The sequence below is a fragment of the Lynx canadensis genome, chromosome A2 (genome assembly GCF_007474595.2).
Source record: "Lynx canadensis isolate LIC74 chromosome A2, mLynCan4.pri.v2, whole genome shotgun sequence".
NCBI classification, from domain to species: domain Eukaryota; kingdom Metazoa; phylum Chordata; class Mammalia; order Carnivora; family Felidae; genus Lynx; species Lynx canadensis.
Window position 1 is genome coordinate 153,144,071 of NC_044304.2, and position 19,369 is coordinate 153,163,439.

Genomic DNA, 19,369 nt, shown 5'->3' on the forward strand with positions numbered 1-19,369 from the left:
ATGACCATTAAAATATGTTATATGCGGGACTAATTTTGAATTTTCTTCTTTTCAGAGCCTTGCAAAGGACCATCGCATGAAACTTATGCAACAACAACAGGAAGTGGCCGGACTTTCTAAACAATTGGAACATGTCATGCATTTTTCTAAATGGGCAGTTTCCAGTGGCAGCAGCACAGCATTACTTTATAGCAAGCGACTGGTAAGATAGCTAAGTATGGCATGGAACATACCATCAAAAAGCAGAGAAATGATGGGAGTCACTGGAATACTTAAAATTCAGAAATGGTCATTAGTCTATTTGTACTTAAGTGCCCTTACCTATTTCTAATTTTAAGTGATCAAAATATTTTGCTTTTAAAAAGTATATTTAACTGCCATGGTTTAGGTGTATTCTAATCCACGACTGTCCTTCCTGTCTGGTTCTTTGCCAGGTTTTCTCTCAGTGGCAATCGAACTTAACACTAACAGTAATGATAATAATAAATATTTCCTGATCACCTGTAGTGTGCCAGGTGCTAGTTCTAAGTATTTTCTATGTAATAGTTCACTTAAACTTAGGCATCATTTTTATAAGATAGGTATACCTATCCATCTTTTTTGTATGGATGATGAAGGCACAAAGTTAAGTGACATTTGTAAGGTCACACAGAGGTATCAACCAGAATTCCGTCTTGGACACTGAGCTTAGAAGCTGTGTTCCTCTTGTCGGCAGCACGTTGATAACTCTGGCGGCCATAAATGGTGCTGGATATCTCAACCCCATTTGTTAAAGAAAAGTGGCTGTGTCATGATGAACAATTGTGGAAGTAGTCTAGAACCTTGCTACTGAAAATATTTCATCACTGCACACTAGTAATCACCTGAGGATTCTGGATTAATGGTTGTGGAGTAGAGCTAGATTCTGTATTTCTTACAAGCTCCCAGGAGATGCTGGTGCCACTGGTCTGCATTCTTAAAAATTGCTGCCTTACCTTCATTTTATTAAAGATTTCACAATGGGGTGCATGGGTGGCTCAGTAGGTTGAGCGTCTGACTTGGGCTCAGGTCATAATCTCGAGGTTCATGAGTTCAAGCCTTGCATTGGACTTGTTGCCATCAGCACAGAGCCCACTTTGGATCCTCTCTCCCCCTCCGTCTGTCTCTCCCCTGTGCATGCACTCTGTTTCTCACTCTCAAAAATAAATAAACATTAAAAAAATGGGGTGCCTGGGTGGTTCAGTCAATTAAGCATCTACAACTTGAGCTCAAGTCGCCGTCTCACAGTTTGTGGGTTCAAGGCCCCCGTCAGGCTCTGTGCTGACAGCTCAGAGCCTGGAGCCTGCTTCAGATTGTTTGTCTCCCTCTGTCTGTAACTCTCTCTCCCCCACTCGTACTCTCTCTCTCTCTCAAAAATAAGAAAAAATAAAACATAAAAAAAATTAAAAAGACATTTAAAAAATATATTCGGGGCACCTGGGTGGCTCAGTCAGTTAAGCGTCCAACTTCAGCTCAAGTCACGATCTCCCGTTTTGGTGAGTTCGAGCCCCATGTGGGGCTTTGTGCCAACAGCTCGGAGCCTAGAGCCTGTCTCTCTGCCCCTCCCCTGCTTGCACTCTATCTCTCACAGGAAATGAATAAAGATAAAAAAAAATTGTTTTTTTTTTTAAACAAAAAAGATTACACAGAGAGTTACCCTTTGAAATCAAGTTAGGACTTCCAAATCAGTTTTCTGTTCACCTATTCTGTTTTGAGAATCAGGTAGCAAAATTTTTCTATGACCATTTTGAAATAAGGAAATGTACTTCTGGATAAACTTTTATAAACTAGGTTCAAATATTGAGTTGAAGACTTGTTAAAAAAAATTAATTTATAACTATTTCTAAAACTATTCCTAATCATGAATTGTATTCAACTCTTGGACTTTTTTTTCTTTCTTAATATTTCAATGATACATTTTTTCTTGACTTCTTTCTTTCTTTTTTTCTTTCTTCCAACTGCTTTATTGGTCTTTTAAAAAATAGCTTCTAGATAGTACATATCTTTTCTGTTTTCCTGGATATTTTTCTGAATGTCCAACAGAAAAAGAATAAAAATAGAAAATGAGACAATTCTTTTTTCAATTATGAATGAAAAGTTATGAATATTGAATATTACGGTATTGTGTAAGAAAGCATATTATTCATACAGTCAGATACTTAGTAAATCTGTCTAAAAATTTCTCTAATTTTATTTTATGATTTTATTTGCAATTATAATAAGAGAAAACAATAAAAACAGATGGGATTACTTAATCAGCACAATGATCTCGTGACATAGGAGAAAGGAAGAATGTTGTTGACATTATATAGGAGAAAATGGGTACAGCAAATTACAAGGAACCAGTATTATTAGATACCTGATTCGCCAAATCATTTCTTTTCTGATTTTTAAAAGTCTGTGGAACCCAAGTGGCCCTTGAGTCACAAATGTATGTAGCTAATAAAATAATTTGCCTGCAATGCACACTGAGCTGAGGCTTATACTTATTTGTAAACACTTACAAGGATCTCCAACCTCAAAAAAATTGAAAATTACTATATTCTATAACTCCGTTCCTCATAGTTTTTCTGCATGGTACATGTAGCCATGTTTACTCAAGTTATCCTTTAAATGATGGCTTTCATGTGCTTAAAAAAATAGGAAGAAATGCCTTGCAGGCCTGAAATTTCAAGCTTGGCTTGCAATTTTTAGTTCACTTTTTGCTATAGGAACTGTGGTCAAGAAAAGACAAAAATCAATGGAAGAGCAAAATCTTTCCAGAAGTCTAGTGTTAAATATATTTTGAAACAGTTTCACAGTATTTCCTCAGAACTCTTCTGTCAACCTGTTAACACTGAATTTATCCTTTATTATTTAGAAGGAAGGCAAGCAACGTTGACAGAAGAAAGGCCAGGAGAGTAAAACACTATCATTCTTTTTACTCTCCATAAATATTTCTATAATACTAGCAATTAGGAAACTATTAAGTTATAAGTAGTAAAAAGGAATTCTTTTCTCCTTTTTTCCCTTCTCCCATCTAATTAATCTTCAGTGACCTTCTTTGTGTATTCCTGAATGCCTCATTGCCATCTCCTTATTTCTAATCTTTGGTGCTCACAGGATATATGATTCTTTCTTGCCTGAGTACTAGTACCCTTTCCTGCCTCTTCTTGCTCCTGAATAATGTCCATCTTTTTAAAGACTACCTGCTTCAGATTAGATTGGTCTTCCTTTCCACTTGTCAGCCTTTCATGACCAAGACTGGATTGGGTTTCTCTTTCTTGTGTTTACACACCCTTTGTGCATATGTCCATCATACTATTACTGATTTTTATCTGCTATTGTATTTGCATATGTTTCTATGAATCTCATTAGACTCTACACGTCTTAAAGTAGGAATTTTGTGTTACTCAGTGCTTGATGCATAGGAATTCAACGAAAGATTGATGGTAAAAAAAAATCAGGTACAAGATAATGTCTTCTTTCAGAAGCTCTGAGTATAGACAAAACTGCCTGTTCATTTTTATAGGATTGGAAAATCAAATACTAAATTTCTTCTTTAAGTTTATTTTAACTTCATTAGAAAGGAGACAGTATATAGTATTGCTATCTTGAAAGCTGTTTTGATACCTTTCATATTTTAAAAAAATGTTCTGTCTGTTGCTTTTTGAACAGTAGCTAAGGTTTCAGTGTAAAACCTGAGTTCATTTAAGTTCAGATACATCTGGAGAGATTAACAAGTGTGTATATTTAATGAACCATTACCCTCTATACCAGTCATGCCTTATCACTTCTCAGAAATAACTAAAATATGCGTCAGGAGTTTTGACAAGGTTTACATTTTAGATGTACCCATCTACAAATCTAAAATAATTTGACAGTAAAAGAGCTCTTATATTTTACATTGAATGACAGTAAAATACATCAGGAAAAAATGTTACTTAAGGAACAGAGTTTGGCCAAGTTTGATACTACTTTTAGACCTTGGTACAAATTAATAGTAAATAGATACTAGCTATCTGAGTTGTAAATAAATTGCGTCTTCCGGCTTCTCATCTACAGCATAGTATCTCAAGGGGAGAAAAAAGTATATGCAAGTATTGACCTCACAGTTCCCTTTTATTAGAGCTGATTTTCTTTTAAGAAAGTGTTCGCATTTCTGATTTAACCATTTTATCTAAATGATAAAGAAAATTTTATGTCACAGTGTAAATCAATAAACGTAGAAAGGATAGTACATATGGTCACTGTCGTAGTGGTCATTAAGAAGGAGTCATCAGTGTATGCTAATCTGCTGGGTAGAGAATTGATAGAACAGGATTTCAGTGTAATGCTACAATACCTCTTTGCAAAATACTAAGCGTTTACAAAGGGGGAAATCGAGTGAATTCAAGGTGGGGAACCTGGGGAGCAAAATTGTCAGGCGACGAAGATTCGTATCAGCACTTGTGGTAGGACAGGCTGCCATCCTGAGCTTCCTGATCTCATGTGCTAAGAAGTGCACATTATATTATCATTAGTGTGGGATTCCTGACAAGGATGCTTTTACTAAGTCTGATCAAGAGGAACTGCACTCAGACCCAGGTTGAAGGCGCTCTTCTAGAATATAAGTTCTTGAACTCTTTAAAGCCATCAAGGACATAAATGACAGGGAAAGCCTAAGGAACTGAAGGGACATGGCATCCAAATGCAACCTGTATTCCTTGACAGTATCCTAGCAAGCGACACTGTGGGCAGAGTTGGCATTTGAATGAGGTCTTTGGATTGGATGGCAGTGTTGTCAGACTTGGTTTCGGAATTTGGAATTTGCTCTTTATGTTAGACGATCTTTGTTTTAAGGTGCACTCGCCAGAGTGTTTAGGGTAGACAGAACCTCATGTCTGCAACTTACTGTCAAAAGGTTCAGAAAAAGACTAGTAGCAATAATGTATGTGCAAAAGCAGTTGGGGAGGCACTGGAAGAAGTGTGTTAATACAGCAGCCGTTGGGAAATCTGGGGGAAGGGTTCTTTTCACTTTTCTACAATTTAAAAATTATTTCAAAATGAACAAATTTTTGGAAATGATAAAACAGGAGTATATTTACAAAGGAAAGTTCTTGGAATGATTGTTTTGGTCGGCTTTGTAGGAACATCTTTTACGGTGAGAACTGTTAGAGGACACAAAAAGTTAAGACAGAAAAACTTAGGGAGAAGAGCATTGTGTTGAGTGCTGTTAGCTACACACTGTGTCATGTATTCTACTTAGTCCCAAAATAGTTCAATGGTTTTTTACTCACAATTTATTAGAGCCATTGAAAATAATTTAGCAACTAAAGCAAATTATGTATTCAACAATTATTTACTGAATACCTGCTATATATATCAGGCAGCATTCTAAGCACTGGGAGAACAGAGAACAAAATAAAATCTTTGCCCTTTAAGAGTCACATTTAGTGGAGAGAGACAGTACCAAAATAAGTAAAATATATAACTATTACCTGGTATATATTAAGTGCTCTAGAGAAAATTAAATTAAGGAAGGGAGTCTGGGAACACTGGAGTGCAGGTGGTAGTTTAAGATAAGTTGGTCTATCTAAAGAGGGTGATATTTGAGCAAATACTAAAGAAAAGTGAAGAAGCAATTCCTGCAGATATTTGGGGGAAGTCTGTTCTGGCGAAGCAACACAGCAGATACAAAGACGGAGGTGGTGGTTTTTGTGATATGGACACAAAGAGGCATGAGGGGCTGGAACAGAGTGAAGGATCAGAAAGTAGTATGAGTAAGGTCGTGCAGTCAGATAGCACAAGCCTTGTAGTTCATTATGAGGACTTTGGTTTTTAATCTCAGATGAGGAACTGCTGGAGAGAGGGACTTGAGAAGGAAGACAGAATATGATTTATATTTTAACAATCACTGTAGCTATTGAGAATAGACTATAGGTAGTTGAGGGCAAGGGAGATATAAGGGAGACCAGTTAGAGCCTTACTTACTGCAGTAAGGTAACTTTTGCAAAGTGATAACAGGAGAATTAATAGAGGTGATGAGAGGGGTGCCTGGGTGGCTCAGTCACTTAAGCATCTGACTCTTGATTTCAGCTCAGGTCATTATCTCACGGTTCTTGGGTTTGAGCCCCGCATCCGGATCCGGTTCTGCACTGACAGTGTGGAGTCTGCTTAGGATTCATTCTCTCTCTCTCTCTCTCTCTCTCTCTCTCTCTCTCTCTCTCTCTCTGCCTCGCCTCTCCTCTTGTCTCTCCCTCTCAAAATAAACTAAAATAATAATAATAATAATAAATAATAGAGTTGATGGGAAAATGGGTAGGGTTATCCATATCTTTTAAGGCTAGAACCAGTAGGATTTTGCTAACAGGTTGAATGTAGGGCATGAGAAAAAGAAAGGAACCAAGGACTAAGCTGTAGGAAAAATAGTGTTGACAATAATGGACAAGGCTAAGATTATAGGACAAGTAGACTTGTGTAGAAAGATCACAAATTCCCTTTTAAACAGATTAAATTTGAGGTGCCTATTAGACAACCAGGTGGAGATGTTGAGTAACTAGTTGGAAATGCAAGTTCAAAAGAGAGATCTAGACTTGAGATACAAATTAAGAAGTCATTTAAACTATGAGACCATATGAGATCACTGAAACTGTGGGTAGAGGAGAAATGAGAGCAGTTGAAAGACTGAGCCCTGGGGCTCAGTTGAAAGAACCAATAGTAGAGGCTTTGATGGTGCATTGGAGCCCAAACCTGTTCTCAGTGGCCCCCAAAAGTAGCAGCTGGTAAAATAAAGATAAAACCATGAGGGTATAGTATGCTGAAAGCCAAGTGAAGGAGTGGTTTCAGAAAAGAATGGGAGGAGAGGAACAGGGCACAGTAAAAATAGATGAGTTTTTTAAGAGTTTGCTGTAAAAAGCAGGAAAACGGGGCAGTTGATGGCAAGAGAAAAAGAGCCAAGAGTTTTGTTTTTAGCTGGGAAAAGTTAAAACATTTCTCTGTCGATGGGAGTGATCCAGTAAAAGGGAAGCCTAGGTGATACAGGAGAGGGAAGAAAGTTGCTGAGCAGTGTCTGAGTAGGCAAGAAGGGTTGGGTGCTGTTGCACAAGTGGAAGGACTGCTCTAGAAGCATTGCAACTGGAGGGAACACTAATACTCACAAGTGGTGGGAATTTGTAGAAGGTCCCTGATTGTTCCTGCTTTCTCAGTAAAATTGGAACCAAAATCATCAGCTGAGATTGACAATGGGGGAGGAAGGGTGCTAGAGATTTGAGAAGAAAAGTTGAACAGTTACTTAGGAGAGTAGGGAAGTAAAGTACCAGAAGAATGTCACATGCTAGCCAGTCACCCTTAGGGGCATACCGGAAGTAAATTGTCATGTGTTTGAAGTGATCATTCCCTTTATCAGTCCAGCTATATTTAGGCAAAAGCTGGATTTAACCAGGGTTGTTTGTTTTGTTTCGTTTGGTGACAAAAGTTGAGGAGAGAGATGGGAGTATATTTGATGGAGTATGTGAGAAAAACAGGTATTGAGGGTATATGCAAGGAGATGATTATGGTGCTTGAACCTGGGGTTTAAGCTAGGTAAGGATAATGGTAATGTGAGATTGAAGGACATGGAAAAATTATAAGAGCAAAGGCTTATGGGGCCTTTAAGGTTTATAGGATAATGGGTACCTGGGCACCAGAGGAAGTGAGCTAGAAAGAAGGATCAGCTGGTTGGATATTAAAATCATTAAGAATTATGATGAGTGATGTTGGAGATGGTGATAGTGAGCCAGGAGCTAAATTCTTCAAGGGCTGAGAGAGAAGGTCCAAGTGTTCACTGAGGACTACAGGGTGGAAGGAGGTGGGTGGTGTGGTGTAATGACATGAGATTCAAAACATAGGAGCAAGGGGAGCCATCCCACTAGCAGCCTAGATGTGAGCTGTACTTACATATGAGCAGAGATTAATCTGTATTTTCCATAACTCATTAGCCCCTTAATCCAAATCCTGAAACTTTCTTTAAAAGCATAAGTATAATAAAAGAGCAAAATATGTTAAGGTTTATTTTACAGATATTTAGTTGGTGCTTCTCTAAACTTTTATTAATTCAAAAAACCTCACTTTAACGTATCACTTGAAGATACTTTTCAGTTTTGTATTCAACAGTATAGGTAACTAAATTATACCTCAAAACTTAACGTTTTAGAAAGAAAACCATGTTGTGTATCCATATTTTATAGCTTCTATATGATTACCTGTTTTGTATCAGCATACATACCAGAAATGACTTTTTTTGTGTATTCCCTGGGAACTTAATAAATTATTTGCCTGATGAAAGATACTGATGTTTAGTTGTCTCTCCTTTCTCCTAGATTACATACCGGTTACGGCACCTCCTTCGAGCAAGGTGTGATGCTTCCCCAGTGACCAACAATACCATCCAGTTTCACTGTGATCCTAGTTTCTGGGCTCAAAATATTATCAATTTAGGTAGGCCATTATGTCCGTTTCCTCAAAGTGCCATTTGTTTCTGGAGCTCTTAATGATTATGATAATGCTATCAAAGTGTTTTTATTACCTTATTTTAAAGACATGGAATTTTTGCCAGTATTTTATTAACGTGTGTATCTGTGTAACACATGCCTGAGTATAAATACACATATGTAAATAAATGGATAATATGAAACATCCTTAATATTGACTCACAGAATGTCTAGACTTGGGAATTTAGAAGTTCTTTTTTCCATAGAATATTGCTTTTACTGTTAACTATAGATTTATCACAATGGGGTAATAAAACTTTTGACTCATAACTGCCATTGATACAGGATTTTTGTTATGTGGAATGTGTTCTGTTAAAATAGTATTTCTCATATTGGTTTACTTCTTGTACCCAGTCATGGAGCACCTAAAGGTTCATTTGCTTGATCTTGCTAGGGAAGACTTCTCATCTTTTATTCCACCTTTTATATAATAACTGTATATTTTTTTTACATTGTTTTTTAATGTTTAATTATTTTTGAGAGAGACAGAGACAGAACGCGAGGGGGGAGGGGCAGAGAGAGAGAGGGAGACACAGAAGCCAAAGCAGGCTCCAGGCTCCGAGCTGTCAGCACAGAGCCCGACACGGGGCTCGAACTCAGGAGCTGTGAGATCATGACCTGAACCGAAGTCAGTCGCTCAACTCACTGAGCCACCCAGGCGCCCTGAAATAACTGTATTTTTAAACTTCCTAATTGAAATGTAACATGCACACAGAAAAGTGCCCCAGTTTTTAGTATTAGAGCCCACCAAATTATCACAGAGGGAGACTGTCATTTTGGTAAGATTAGGAACTCAAATAGTAGAAAAAGTCTTCACTTTTTGCCTTTCTTCTTAATTTCTTACATGGAAACTATAGAAACAGAAATTTAAGAATTCCCTGTACATTCTTCATCAGCCATCAGTATATTCCCTTTGATGACAGTTTTTTGGGCTCACAGACTATGTTTCAAAATCATCGAAGATGTTTGGTCTCTCATACCCTCAGCTCGATTCTAGGTAGGAAAGGAAGAAATGGCTGGAGAGAGCCAGTGCTCTCCTAACACATCAAGAAAGGAAGCAATAAGCTTACACAGATCGCATCCATACAAAAGAACAAAAAGGATAGTGAGAAGTTAACCCCTGTAGCTCAGTTTTGAAGTGCATGCAGCAATGTATTTATTGATAGGTAGCAGGCAGCTGGAATCACACACACTCTGACCTGTCTTACTAAAAAGCAGCATCTTAATACAAAGTGTGTTTCTAAGTAACTATCTCTTACCTACCTCACCAAACCACCACAGATTCAGCTATACAGAAGTTATGAATCACAAGTTATATATCTATACAAGTAGTCATGTATAGAAATACATGTAATTACAAGCATATAACTTACAGCATAAACCTCGTGATGTAGACATAAATGTGTAACTATATACATAAGTGTATATAGTTTTAGGTATGTCTGCATCAGCAAAAACAAAATAAAAACAGCATCTCCTGTTTGTGAAATTCCTATAATAAGGTTAAACAATATCCTTTACGGTAAGACTTCTCAGAGCCATCACTTACAGCTGTGTAAATTACCATTTACAATGAGATTTACATTTTAAATATTCTAAGAAGGATTCAAGTTTCCCAGACTTGGTGTTATCCGTGGCTTCTGAGAAATGTCTTCTAGAAGAGTACAGAGGGAAAATATTGATCTATGTCAACATTCAGTTAATGTCTCGGTGAGTTTGGGTAATTTACTCAATCTCTCTGAGCCTTAGATCCCTTATCTATAAAAAGGATTTTAACAAGAATATACATAGACCTACTATCACATTACCTAACATGCAATGAGTATTTAATGAATGATGACCATATTTTTTTAGGATGTTTATGCTTAATAAATCAGAAATTGAGTCTGTTGAAAAAGTCAAGCTTTGCCTTATGCTGTAATCAGACCTACTAGAGGCACCTTTAAATTCTAAAAGTGTAGTTGTGAGCCACAGTATTCTCTGTCAGCTGACGTAGTATGAGCCGTGAAGGTATAAGGAAGTTGAGAGATTACAAATTGTTCATTCTAAAGAATCAAATACATTGTGGGATTTTTAGAACCAACATCCGATTGACTTGTTTTATTTTGATATACAAGAGCAGTTCTCAAAATATTGTATGGGACTCCTTTATGGGACTTTTCCCAACTACATGTCTATGTGTGGCTGGATTTTCTTCATAAATTTCAACCCAAACAACATATAATGACAGACAATACAGAAACAAATTGGAGAGTTCAGCTCTTAGACCAGACATGTGAAGATTTTAAAAACTTAAAACAATGTAAATCTTCATTAATTTTTGTGAAGTTATTTTTTCATAAAAACGTGTTACTGTGGGCTTGTTATTTTTAAATGAGTTAATAACTAAAAAATGTTTTTAATAGTTTCTAAAATGTGAAAATTTGATAGATAGAACTTACGTAAACAAAAGCTCTTTGTGACCTTTGATTTCTAAGAGTGTAAAGCGTTCCTGAGATGAAAAAGTTTCTTGGCAATTTGAAGTTCAGCAAAAAGAGCCTTATGAAATATGCTATTTCACTTTCAGAAAAACTTCAGAACTTAACTTTTTCTCTTTAATTAGGTTCTTTAGTAATTGAAGATAAAGAGAGCCAGCCACAAATGCCTAAGCAGAATCCTGTCGTGGAACAGAATTCACAGCCACCAGGTGGTTTATCTTCAAACCAGTTATCCAAGTTTCCAACACAGATCAGCCTAGCTCAATTACGACTCCAGCATATGCAGCAACAGGTAATGGCTCAGAGGCAACAGGTGCAACGGAGGCCAGCACCTGTGGGTTTACCAAACCCTAGAATGCAGGGGCCCATCCAGCAACCTTCCATCTCTCATCAGGTAAATTTGGAAGCAGGCCTGTCCTAACTTAGATAATGATAGTACAATTGTATTCAACATCTCTTAAAATAACCAAGACATCTGTCATTTGTGATTTACATATATGAATTGTTAAAAATTTATCACATTAAGTATCCTTGATTTAGCTTCTAGTTTTTAGTCCTTCTCAAAAAGGAATTAATGGTTTATTTAGCTGGTACATCTGTTTTCATCTACTCTTCAAATTATAACAGGACAAATGATTGCATTCCTAAATAACCCATGCCTATGACTGATGAGGAAATTTGTAAATCTGTAACTCATAATTCCTGTATTAGTGCTTCAGAATGACTAATACTTCAGTTTTCTGTTCTTCGTGGGGATGCAGTGTTTTCGAAAAACCACACTGCATCTTAGAAACTAGGGTCAAATAGAAAAGTGGGGCAGAATGGTTCCTTAGAAAACTACCTTTTTCAAACTTTATTTCTGAGCAGATACTCCATGAACCATTCTTATTCTTACTAGATATGAAGTATTCCATTTACTTTTAAGTTAGTTTTTCAAGATAAGAAGTTTATGCACTCTGTTAAGTAGTTTAACCGTCCTGCTCAAGTTAGATCTGGGCATACGTAGTAAGTTTACTAAGGAATATAAGGTCTAATCAAATCATACAAATTGTTATTGACAGTTACATTTATTAATATGTACTCTTCCTATTTCTGAGAAGCATTTGAAGTAATGAAACAGTAATGACACAAATGAAGTAGAACATGGTTTAATAAGTATCAAAGTGTGAATAACTACTTGAGAACAAGACTTAGCTCAGAATTTTTTCTCAACCCAAGAAAATGAGAAGCAGGCATAATATCTATATTATTTGGTAAAAAGGAAAAATGCCAGTTAATTAGAGAAAAAACTTTTTACTAGTATTTTACAAGCACTAAGAGGAATACATAATGTGGTTCTTCATGAAAAAGCAATTTTAAATGGCATGATAATTTTTTTGTAGCAATTTTGCAAAACATAGAATTGGTCTTCATAGGGCTCTTATTTCAACCCTGAAGAAAGTTGTAGGCATATGTAGATCGTGATTTTGTTAAATTGCTTCTGTGAAGGCCTGAGTTGATTTATTTGAGGTTTATGGCTTTCTAATAATTTGATTAAGAAGGCTTGTCAAATCCAGGGGTATATTAAAATGCCTAACTTAATATGCCAAATTGATTATTCCTCTAGAACTTTAACCCACATGTTCACAGAAGTAATTAACAAAGAATTTAAGAAGTCTTTGGTGAGTGCTCCGTAAGAAGAGAGTTGTACACTGTAGATACCAAGAGTTTCAACTGGTAGAGTTGGAATTTTAAGAAAACTGAGTAATTTTGTCATTATCTCTGCAGAGTGACATATTGCAGGTAGACTTCAAAGAGTACCAAAATATTTCTAAAGATAAATGTGAAGAGAAGAGGGTTGAGCACTTAGTGCTAAGCATTTGCATGATTAATATTTATCTTAAGTGGGAGATAGAAAAGTGATTTTTATTTAATAGTTTATTAAAGCAAAAAAAAAAGGATAAATCCATTATTTGTGTTAATTATCTTTTCACTAAGAAGTGAGGAACTGAGCAGTTAGTAGATACTGTGTGACTTGGTCACTCATTATTTAAGTAGCGACAAAACAGAAGTGATCTCTGAGGCTTTATTTAGCCTACGTATCTCAAATTTGCATTTGATCTTATTTTTCCTCTCTAGGATTTACTGCTGTATAATCTATATAATGCACAATCTCCATTATATGACCTAATTTTCCCACTTAGAAATAAGATAACCTTCGTATCTTTTGGTCATTACCTCACACACTGTTGTTTTTCTGTCTTCTCACCCCTCATTTTTATGTGTTCTCTGTCAAATACTCATATATTTTTCAGTCATCAGTTTCTCCTCCTCTATAAGCTTGCCCTGCTCAGCTGTAGACTTCGTTTTCTACCAGTTTATTTACATGTAAAGCGTAGGGAAATGTGTGCCTAAGAGGAGGTGTGTGTGTGCCTCTGGCTTTGTGGACATGTTCAGATCGTACTCTGCATCTGTCTGTAGGACCCAGGTAAATTTGAAGGACTACTTCTAAAAAATTGCTTGCATGAGAGTTCCTTATTTCTTCTTCCTCTGAATATTAACCACATAATCTGTGTGGTTAAAGAGTTGGGTGATACAGACATAGGATACACACTTCCATGACCAAGTGGTACAAACTTGATAGACTGTGTATCTCTGTTTATTTAGCAATATACAGTATATCTTTTTATACTCCAGTGGACAGATCACAGTTTGTTGAGTGTGGTCACCTATGTTATTGAATACATAATTCACAGCAATGGCTCTTACTCCTGAGTCAGATTTATTGCTGTGGAGATGCTCTCATTCATATGTAAACATTCATTTTCCTGAAGAGTTAGAAGGACATCTGCTATCCTTCATGGTTATGCACAGTTGGGAACTACTGACCTAGAATACAGTCAAACCCTATAATAATGAAGGTACTTAGAGTGCAGATGAGGGTAACGATGATTATACGTTAGTTTGCTAAAGTGCTCAATTATTTCTCTGTTCTGTTTTTTCCTTCTGTATCTTTCTTGCAAATTAGGTGATTCCATTTAATTAAAGTACCACTGGTTTTGCTTTTTCTTTTATGCTCAGAACTAGTTCCTAATCTTATTCTTCGAAGTTGCCTTCCCTGTCTAATGTAGTCAACTGTAACTGTTTAGGAGAGGGGGGAAAAACCCCTTACGTCTTACCAAACTGTGAGCTCCTTGATGGTAGGGTCGACATCCATTCCCACACTGACTTCTCACAGGGTACATTACTCTGACATCAAGTGTCATTTCTTGACTGTATCAATATATAAACCTCATTCTTGCTGGGACTGTGAGAGTAGGGCAGCAAAGGACTTCGAGGATTACCTTTATTCTCCTTAAGGACCATTTTAGGTGCTTTTCCACTTTATAAAAAATTATCTCTTAGATAAATTTAGAAGTTTTGTACTATTTCCACTGTAATCGCCCAACTGTTTTCTGTTTGCGTTTCTCTGATATAAAACCCTTCAAGTCACAAAACTTTAAGAATTAGAAAGAATTGCTATGGCTTCAGGCATATGCTTCTGTACAGTTCTGATATTTTCTCTAATATTTTTCTCTTCTTCACCCACAGAATTTCCCTTGGTGTTGAAACAGTATCTAAATCTGTTTTTCTTGGGTGTGTAATTGCTGGCTACTCTTGAGAGTTACTGAGGGTGAACCCAGTGCCAACTAATTTGTAAGACAGGGGAAAGAGAAGCAGTTTACCCATGCAAGGAGAGTAAATTCAAAAAATGAGAGAGTAAAAGCTAAAAAAGAAGGCAGGGCTACACTTTATAGCTGTCTTCCTTCACAGTTTAGAGCGCCTAAAAATAAGTATTTGCTTCGCAATAAGTTGCCAACCGTAGGATTGGTTCATGATGAAATGAAGACTGGCATATAAGGTTACCTTTTTCTAGAACACAGATCTCAATTTCCAAGGCTAGCATTTATGCACAAAGTAGGCTTGTCTTCCCAGCCCTTGCCCTGTCCTGTAACCAACTAGTGTTGTCCTTGGAGGGTTTCCACTTGAAATCTATTTTCTTTTAGGGAAATTTCATCCTCTCATCTGTACCTTAATCAACCCCCAGCTAAATACCAGAACGCATTTTGGTAATGATGAGGCAAACTAGATTTGGATCAGAGCTCTAGCACCACCTTTCACTAGCCACGTGACCTTTTTCAAGCTACGTAAGCTTTCTAATGTTCAGTGTCCTCATTTTACAAATGACATAATGAAGTAACACATGTAAAATGGTAATCACAATGCATGGCATATGGTTTGGCCTCAGATCTAAAACTCACTAATTCCTTTTTTTTTTTTTTTTTTAATGTTTATTTTTGAGAGAGAGAGACAGAGTGTGAGCAAGGGAGGGGCAGGGAGACAGAGAGAGAAAGAGAGAGAGAGAGAGAGAGAGAGACATAGAATCTGAAGCAGGCTCTAGGCTCTGAGCGGTCAGCACAGAGCCCGACGCGGGGCTCGCACCCACGAAATGTGAGATCATGACCTGAGCCAAAGTTGGACCCTTAACTGACTGAGCCACCCAGGTGTCCCAGTTTTCAAATATTAACAGTTTTCACTATTCATGATTTGTCAGTTAAGAGTTTGGAGCTAGAGTGCTTAAGTTCAAGTTCCAGCTTCATCTTTTACTACCTTTGTTAATCTTGGATAGGTTATTTAAATTCTCTATACCCTGATTTCCTTTTCTGTAAAATAAAGAGTCCCTACCTCATAAGAGTGTTGTGAAGATTAAATGAGTTCTCTCATAGAAATCTCTGAAAGCAGTGCCTGGCATGTAACGACTGCTCAGTAAATGTTAGCGATTAGTATTCAACCACCATATTATTTTAGGATGTCTGAAGAGGGCAAATCAGGGACTTAGAAGGATACTTAACACAAATTTTCCCTACTTCCTAACATCGCCTACATCCAGTCCTATTATAACCTACTTAAAGTTGGAAACCCCTGTCCCACGGCTTTTTCCTAATGAAGCCCCTTTTCACATAGCTTTACACATTCTGGAAGGCTGCCTCCTTCCCCCACACCTTTGTTGTAGTATTAATAAGTTGTTCGTCTGTGACAGAGTTGCTGTCTTTCTTTGAAAGTTACAGACTTCTCTGTAATTTGTCTTTCAGGAGATGACCGTCACTAAAATGGTTTAATTTCTTTTTTCCAGCAACCCCCTCCACGTTTGATAAATTTCCAAAATCACAGCCCCAAACCCAATGGACCAGTTCTTCCTCCACATCCTCAACAGCTGAGATACCCACCGAACCAGAACATGCCGCGACAAGCAATAAAGCCCAACCCGCTACAGATGGCTTTTTTGGCTCAACAAGCTATAAAACAGGTATATATATTTACTCTCTTCAGCTTCTTGTTCTGCTTCTCTGCTTTCAGATCATGTTGAATTTATAAATAAAGCAGTGGTTATGAAGAGCAAGTTTTTTGTTTTTAATAAGTGTGAGTTACCAAGTTTATTACAGACATAGAGACAAAGCTAAGAGAATGGGTCCTGATTTATAATTAACAAGAGAAATCCACTTAAGTTGGATTAAAGGCCCAGAATAATCAGTGAGACGTAGGTATGACTTTTGGCAATACTCATAGGTGCAGCTTTTAGCTGAGTTCATTACATTTACTAAGAAGAATTCTAACAAATACAGGTTATATTCTGCAAAAGAAAAATCTTTAAATTGTTTGAAGGGGACTTAGAAAAAAACTGATAGTTTTAATATGGAGTACCTATACATCTGATGAAATTGAATGTTTTAAGGTTCTATATTAAATCCAAAAGGATTTAATATTTATATTCTTAAGGTCTTCAGGTAAAAATATTTTCTAGATAAGACACTATTTTGTTATATTTGTCAAAGTTCTCTGTCTTCAAGCACTTGTGTCAACACTCTTTCCAGCTTAATACTTGTAGGCTGATTTCAGTTTCATATTTTTGCCAAGACCAAAATAAGGAATATGATGTGGTTTCTATAATTCTCTGACATTCGTTTAATCAAATGATGTGAAAATTCTATTCAAAAAGTACATGTGCTGTGTGTTTGTGTGTGGTTATAATTAGTTTAGCTTTGCTTTAATAGCACAGAATTTTCTTAATATTTTAATAAAAACGCTTTTAAATAAGTCATTTCTTTCTCTGCTTCATTGGTAGAGAGAGGTGAAAAGGACTCAAGCTGCATTGTAGCCTTAAGTCCTGTTTACTTTCCTAAGAGTTTTGTGACCTTGTGCAAGTTTAATCTTTTAAATGTCATTTGCCCCAGCTATATATTGAATCCCTTGCAGAGTTGTGCTGAGACTGCTAATGTGTACAAAAGCACCTAGCACACTCTGTGTGCACAAATGTGTACCTTCCCTCTTCCCCAGTTGTTTTTTTTTTTTTTAATTTTTTTTAATGTTTTTTTATTCTTGAAAGAGAGATGGACAGAGAGCAAGGAGGAGAGGGGCAGAGAGAGAGGGAGACACAAAATATGAAGCAAGCTCCAGACTCTGAGCTGTCAGCACAGACCCTGATGTGGGGCTTGACCCACGAACCATGAGATCATGACCTAAGCCAAAGTCGGACACTTAACCAACTGAGCCAACCAGGCGCCCCGACCCTCTTCTCCAGTTGTTATTTTTAATGTGTAGATACACACTCTAAGGATGTTTTTAAAATGTTTCCTGGAGAAGAGGTTGGGGAAGATGGCGGCGTAGGAGGACACTGGGCTCACCGCCTCCGGCTGATCACTTAGATTCCACCTACACCTGCCTAAATAACCCAGAAAACCACCAGAAGACTAGCAGAATGGATTCTCCGGAGTCAAATGCAGACGAGAGGCCCACGGAAGAGGGTAGGAAAGGTGGAGAGGCGGTGTGTGCTACACGGACCAGCGGGAGGGAGCCGGGGTGGAGGGGCAGCCCGCCGGCAAAGCAGAGCCCCCAAGTCTGGCTTGCAAAAGCAGAGGGACCGGACAGAGTGTGTTCTGACAGCAAGTGGGACTTGACATCTGGAAGGTTATAAGCTAACACTCTGCTCGGAGAACGGGAGGGCTGGAAGACAATGGGAGGGAGAGTTGTTGAGCCCCAGACGACAGACCTCAGCTTGGCGGGGAACAAAGGCGCTCGCCAGCACCTTCTCCCTCGCCCATCCCCCAGCCAAAACCCCAAAGGGAACCAGTTCCTGTCAGGGAACTCGCTTGCACTGCGCAAACACCCAAGGCTGTGCTTCTGTGGATCCATCCCTCCAGCAGCGGGTCTGACTCATTCCCGGTGCTGCAGGACCCCTCCCGAATCAGATCACCAAAGGAAAAGCGAAATGAGCCTGCCCCTCCCACCCCTGTGCACCTTGCCTACCCACCCCCCAGCTGATACGCCAGACCCCCAGCACCACAAGCGTGGCAGTGTGCAAGTAGCCCAGATGGACCACACCACCTCACAGTGAATCCTGCCCCTAGGAGAGGGGAAGAGAAGGTACATACCAGTCTGACTGTGGCCCCAGCGGTGGGCTGAGGGCAGACATCAGGTCTGACTGTGGCCCCACTCACCAACGCAAGTTATTCAAGACAGCACAGGGGAAGTGCCCTGCAGTCCCGCACCACTCCAGGGACTATCCAAAATGACAAAATGGAAGAATTCCCCTCAAAAGAATCTCCAGGAAATAGGAACAGCTAACGAACTGATCAAAAACGATTTAAACAGTGTAACAGAAAGTGAATTTAGAATAATAGTCGTAAAACTAATTGCTGGGCTTGAAAACAGTATAGAGGACAGCAGAGACTCTATTGCTACAGAGATCAAGGGACTAAGGAACAGCCAGGAGGAGCTAAAAAATGCTATAAATGAGCTGCAAAATAAAATGGAGACGACCACAGCTCGGATTGAAGAGGCAGAGGAGAGAATAGGTGAACTAGGAGATAAAATTATGGAAAAAGAAGAAGCTGAGAAAAAGATAAAAAAAATCCAGGAGTATGAGGGGAAAATTAGAGAACTAAGTGATGCACTAAAGAGAAATAATATATGCATAATTGGTACTCCAGAGGAGGAAGAGAGAGGGAAAGGTGCTGAAGGTGTACTTGAAGAAATAATAGCTGAGAACTTCCCTGATCTGGGGAAGGAAAAAGGCATTGAAATCCAAGAGGCACAGAGAACTCCCTTCAGATGTAACTTGAATCGATCTTCTGCGCAACATATCATAGTGAAACTGGCAAAATACAAGGATAAAGAGAAAATTCTGAAAGCAGCTAGGGATAAATGTGCTCTAACATATAAAGGGAGACCGATAAGACTAGTGACGGATCTTTCTACTGAAACTTGGCAGGCCAGAAAGGAATGGCAGGAAATATTCAATGTGATGAATAGAAGAAATAGGCAGCCGAGAATCCTTTATCCAGCAAATCTGTCATTTAGAATAGAAGG

The 19,369-nt window shown here is 38.0% G+C and overlaps 1 protein-coding gene across 2 annotated transcripts in view; it reads left to right on the top strand.

The window, feature by feature from the left end:
• Positions 1–19,369, top strand: part of TRIM24 (tripartite motif containing 24) — a 131,449-nt gene that overhangs the window by 92,180 nt on the left and 19,900 nt on the right. Inside the window, exons 7-10 of one of the 2 annotated variants that reach the window (XM_030308518.1) lie at positions 56–202; positions 8,337–8,454; positions 11,110–11,378; positions 16,137–16,310. In XM_030308518.1, the coding sequence (XP_030164378.1) occupies positions 56–202; positions 8,337–8,454; positions 11,110–11,378; positions 16,137–16,310 (708 nt within the window). The remainder of the gene's footprint in view (positions 1–55; positions 203–8,336; positions 8,455–11,109; positions 11,379–16,136; positions 16,311–19,369) is intronic. The other variant, XM_030308519.1, reaches the window with a different exon arrangement.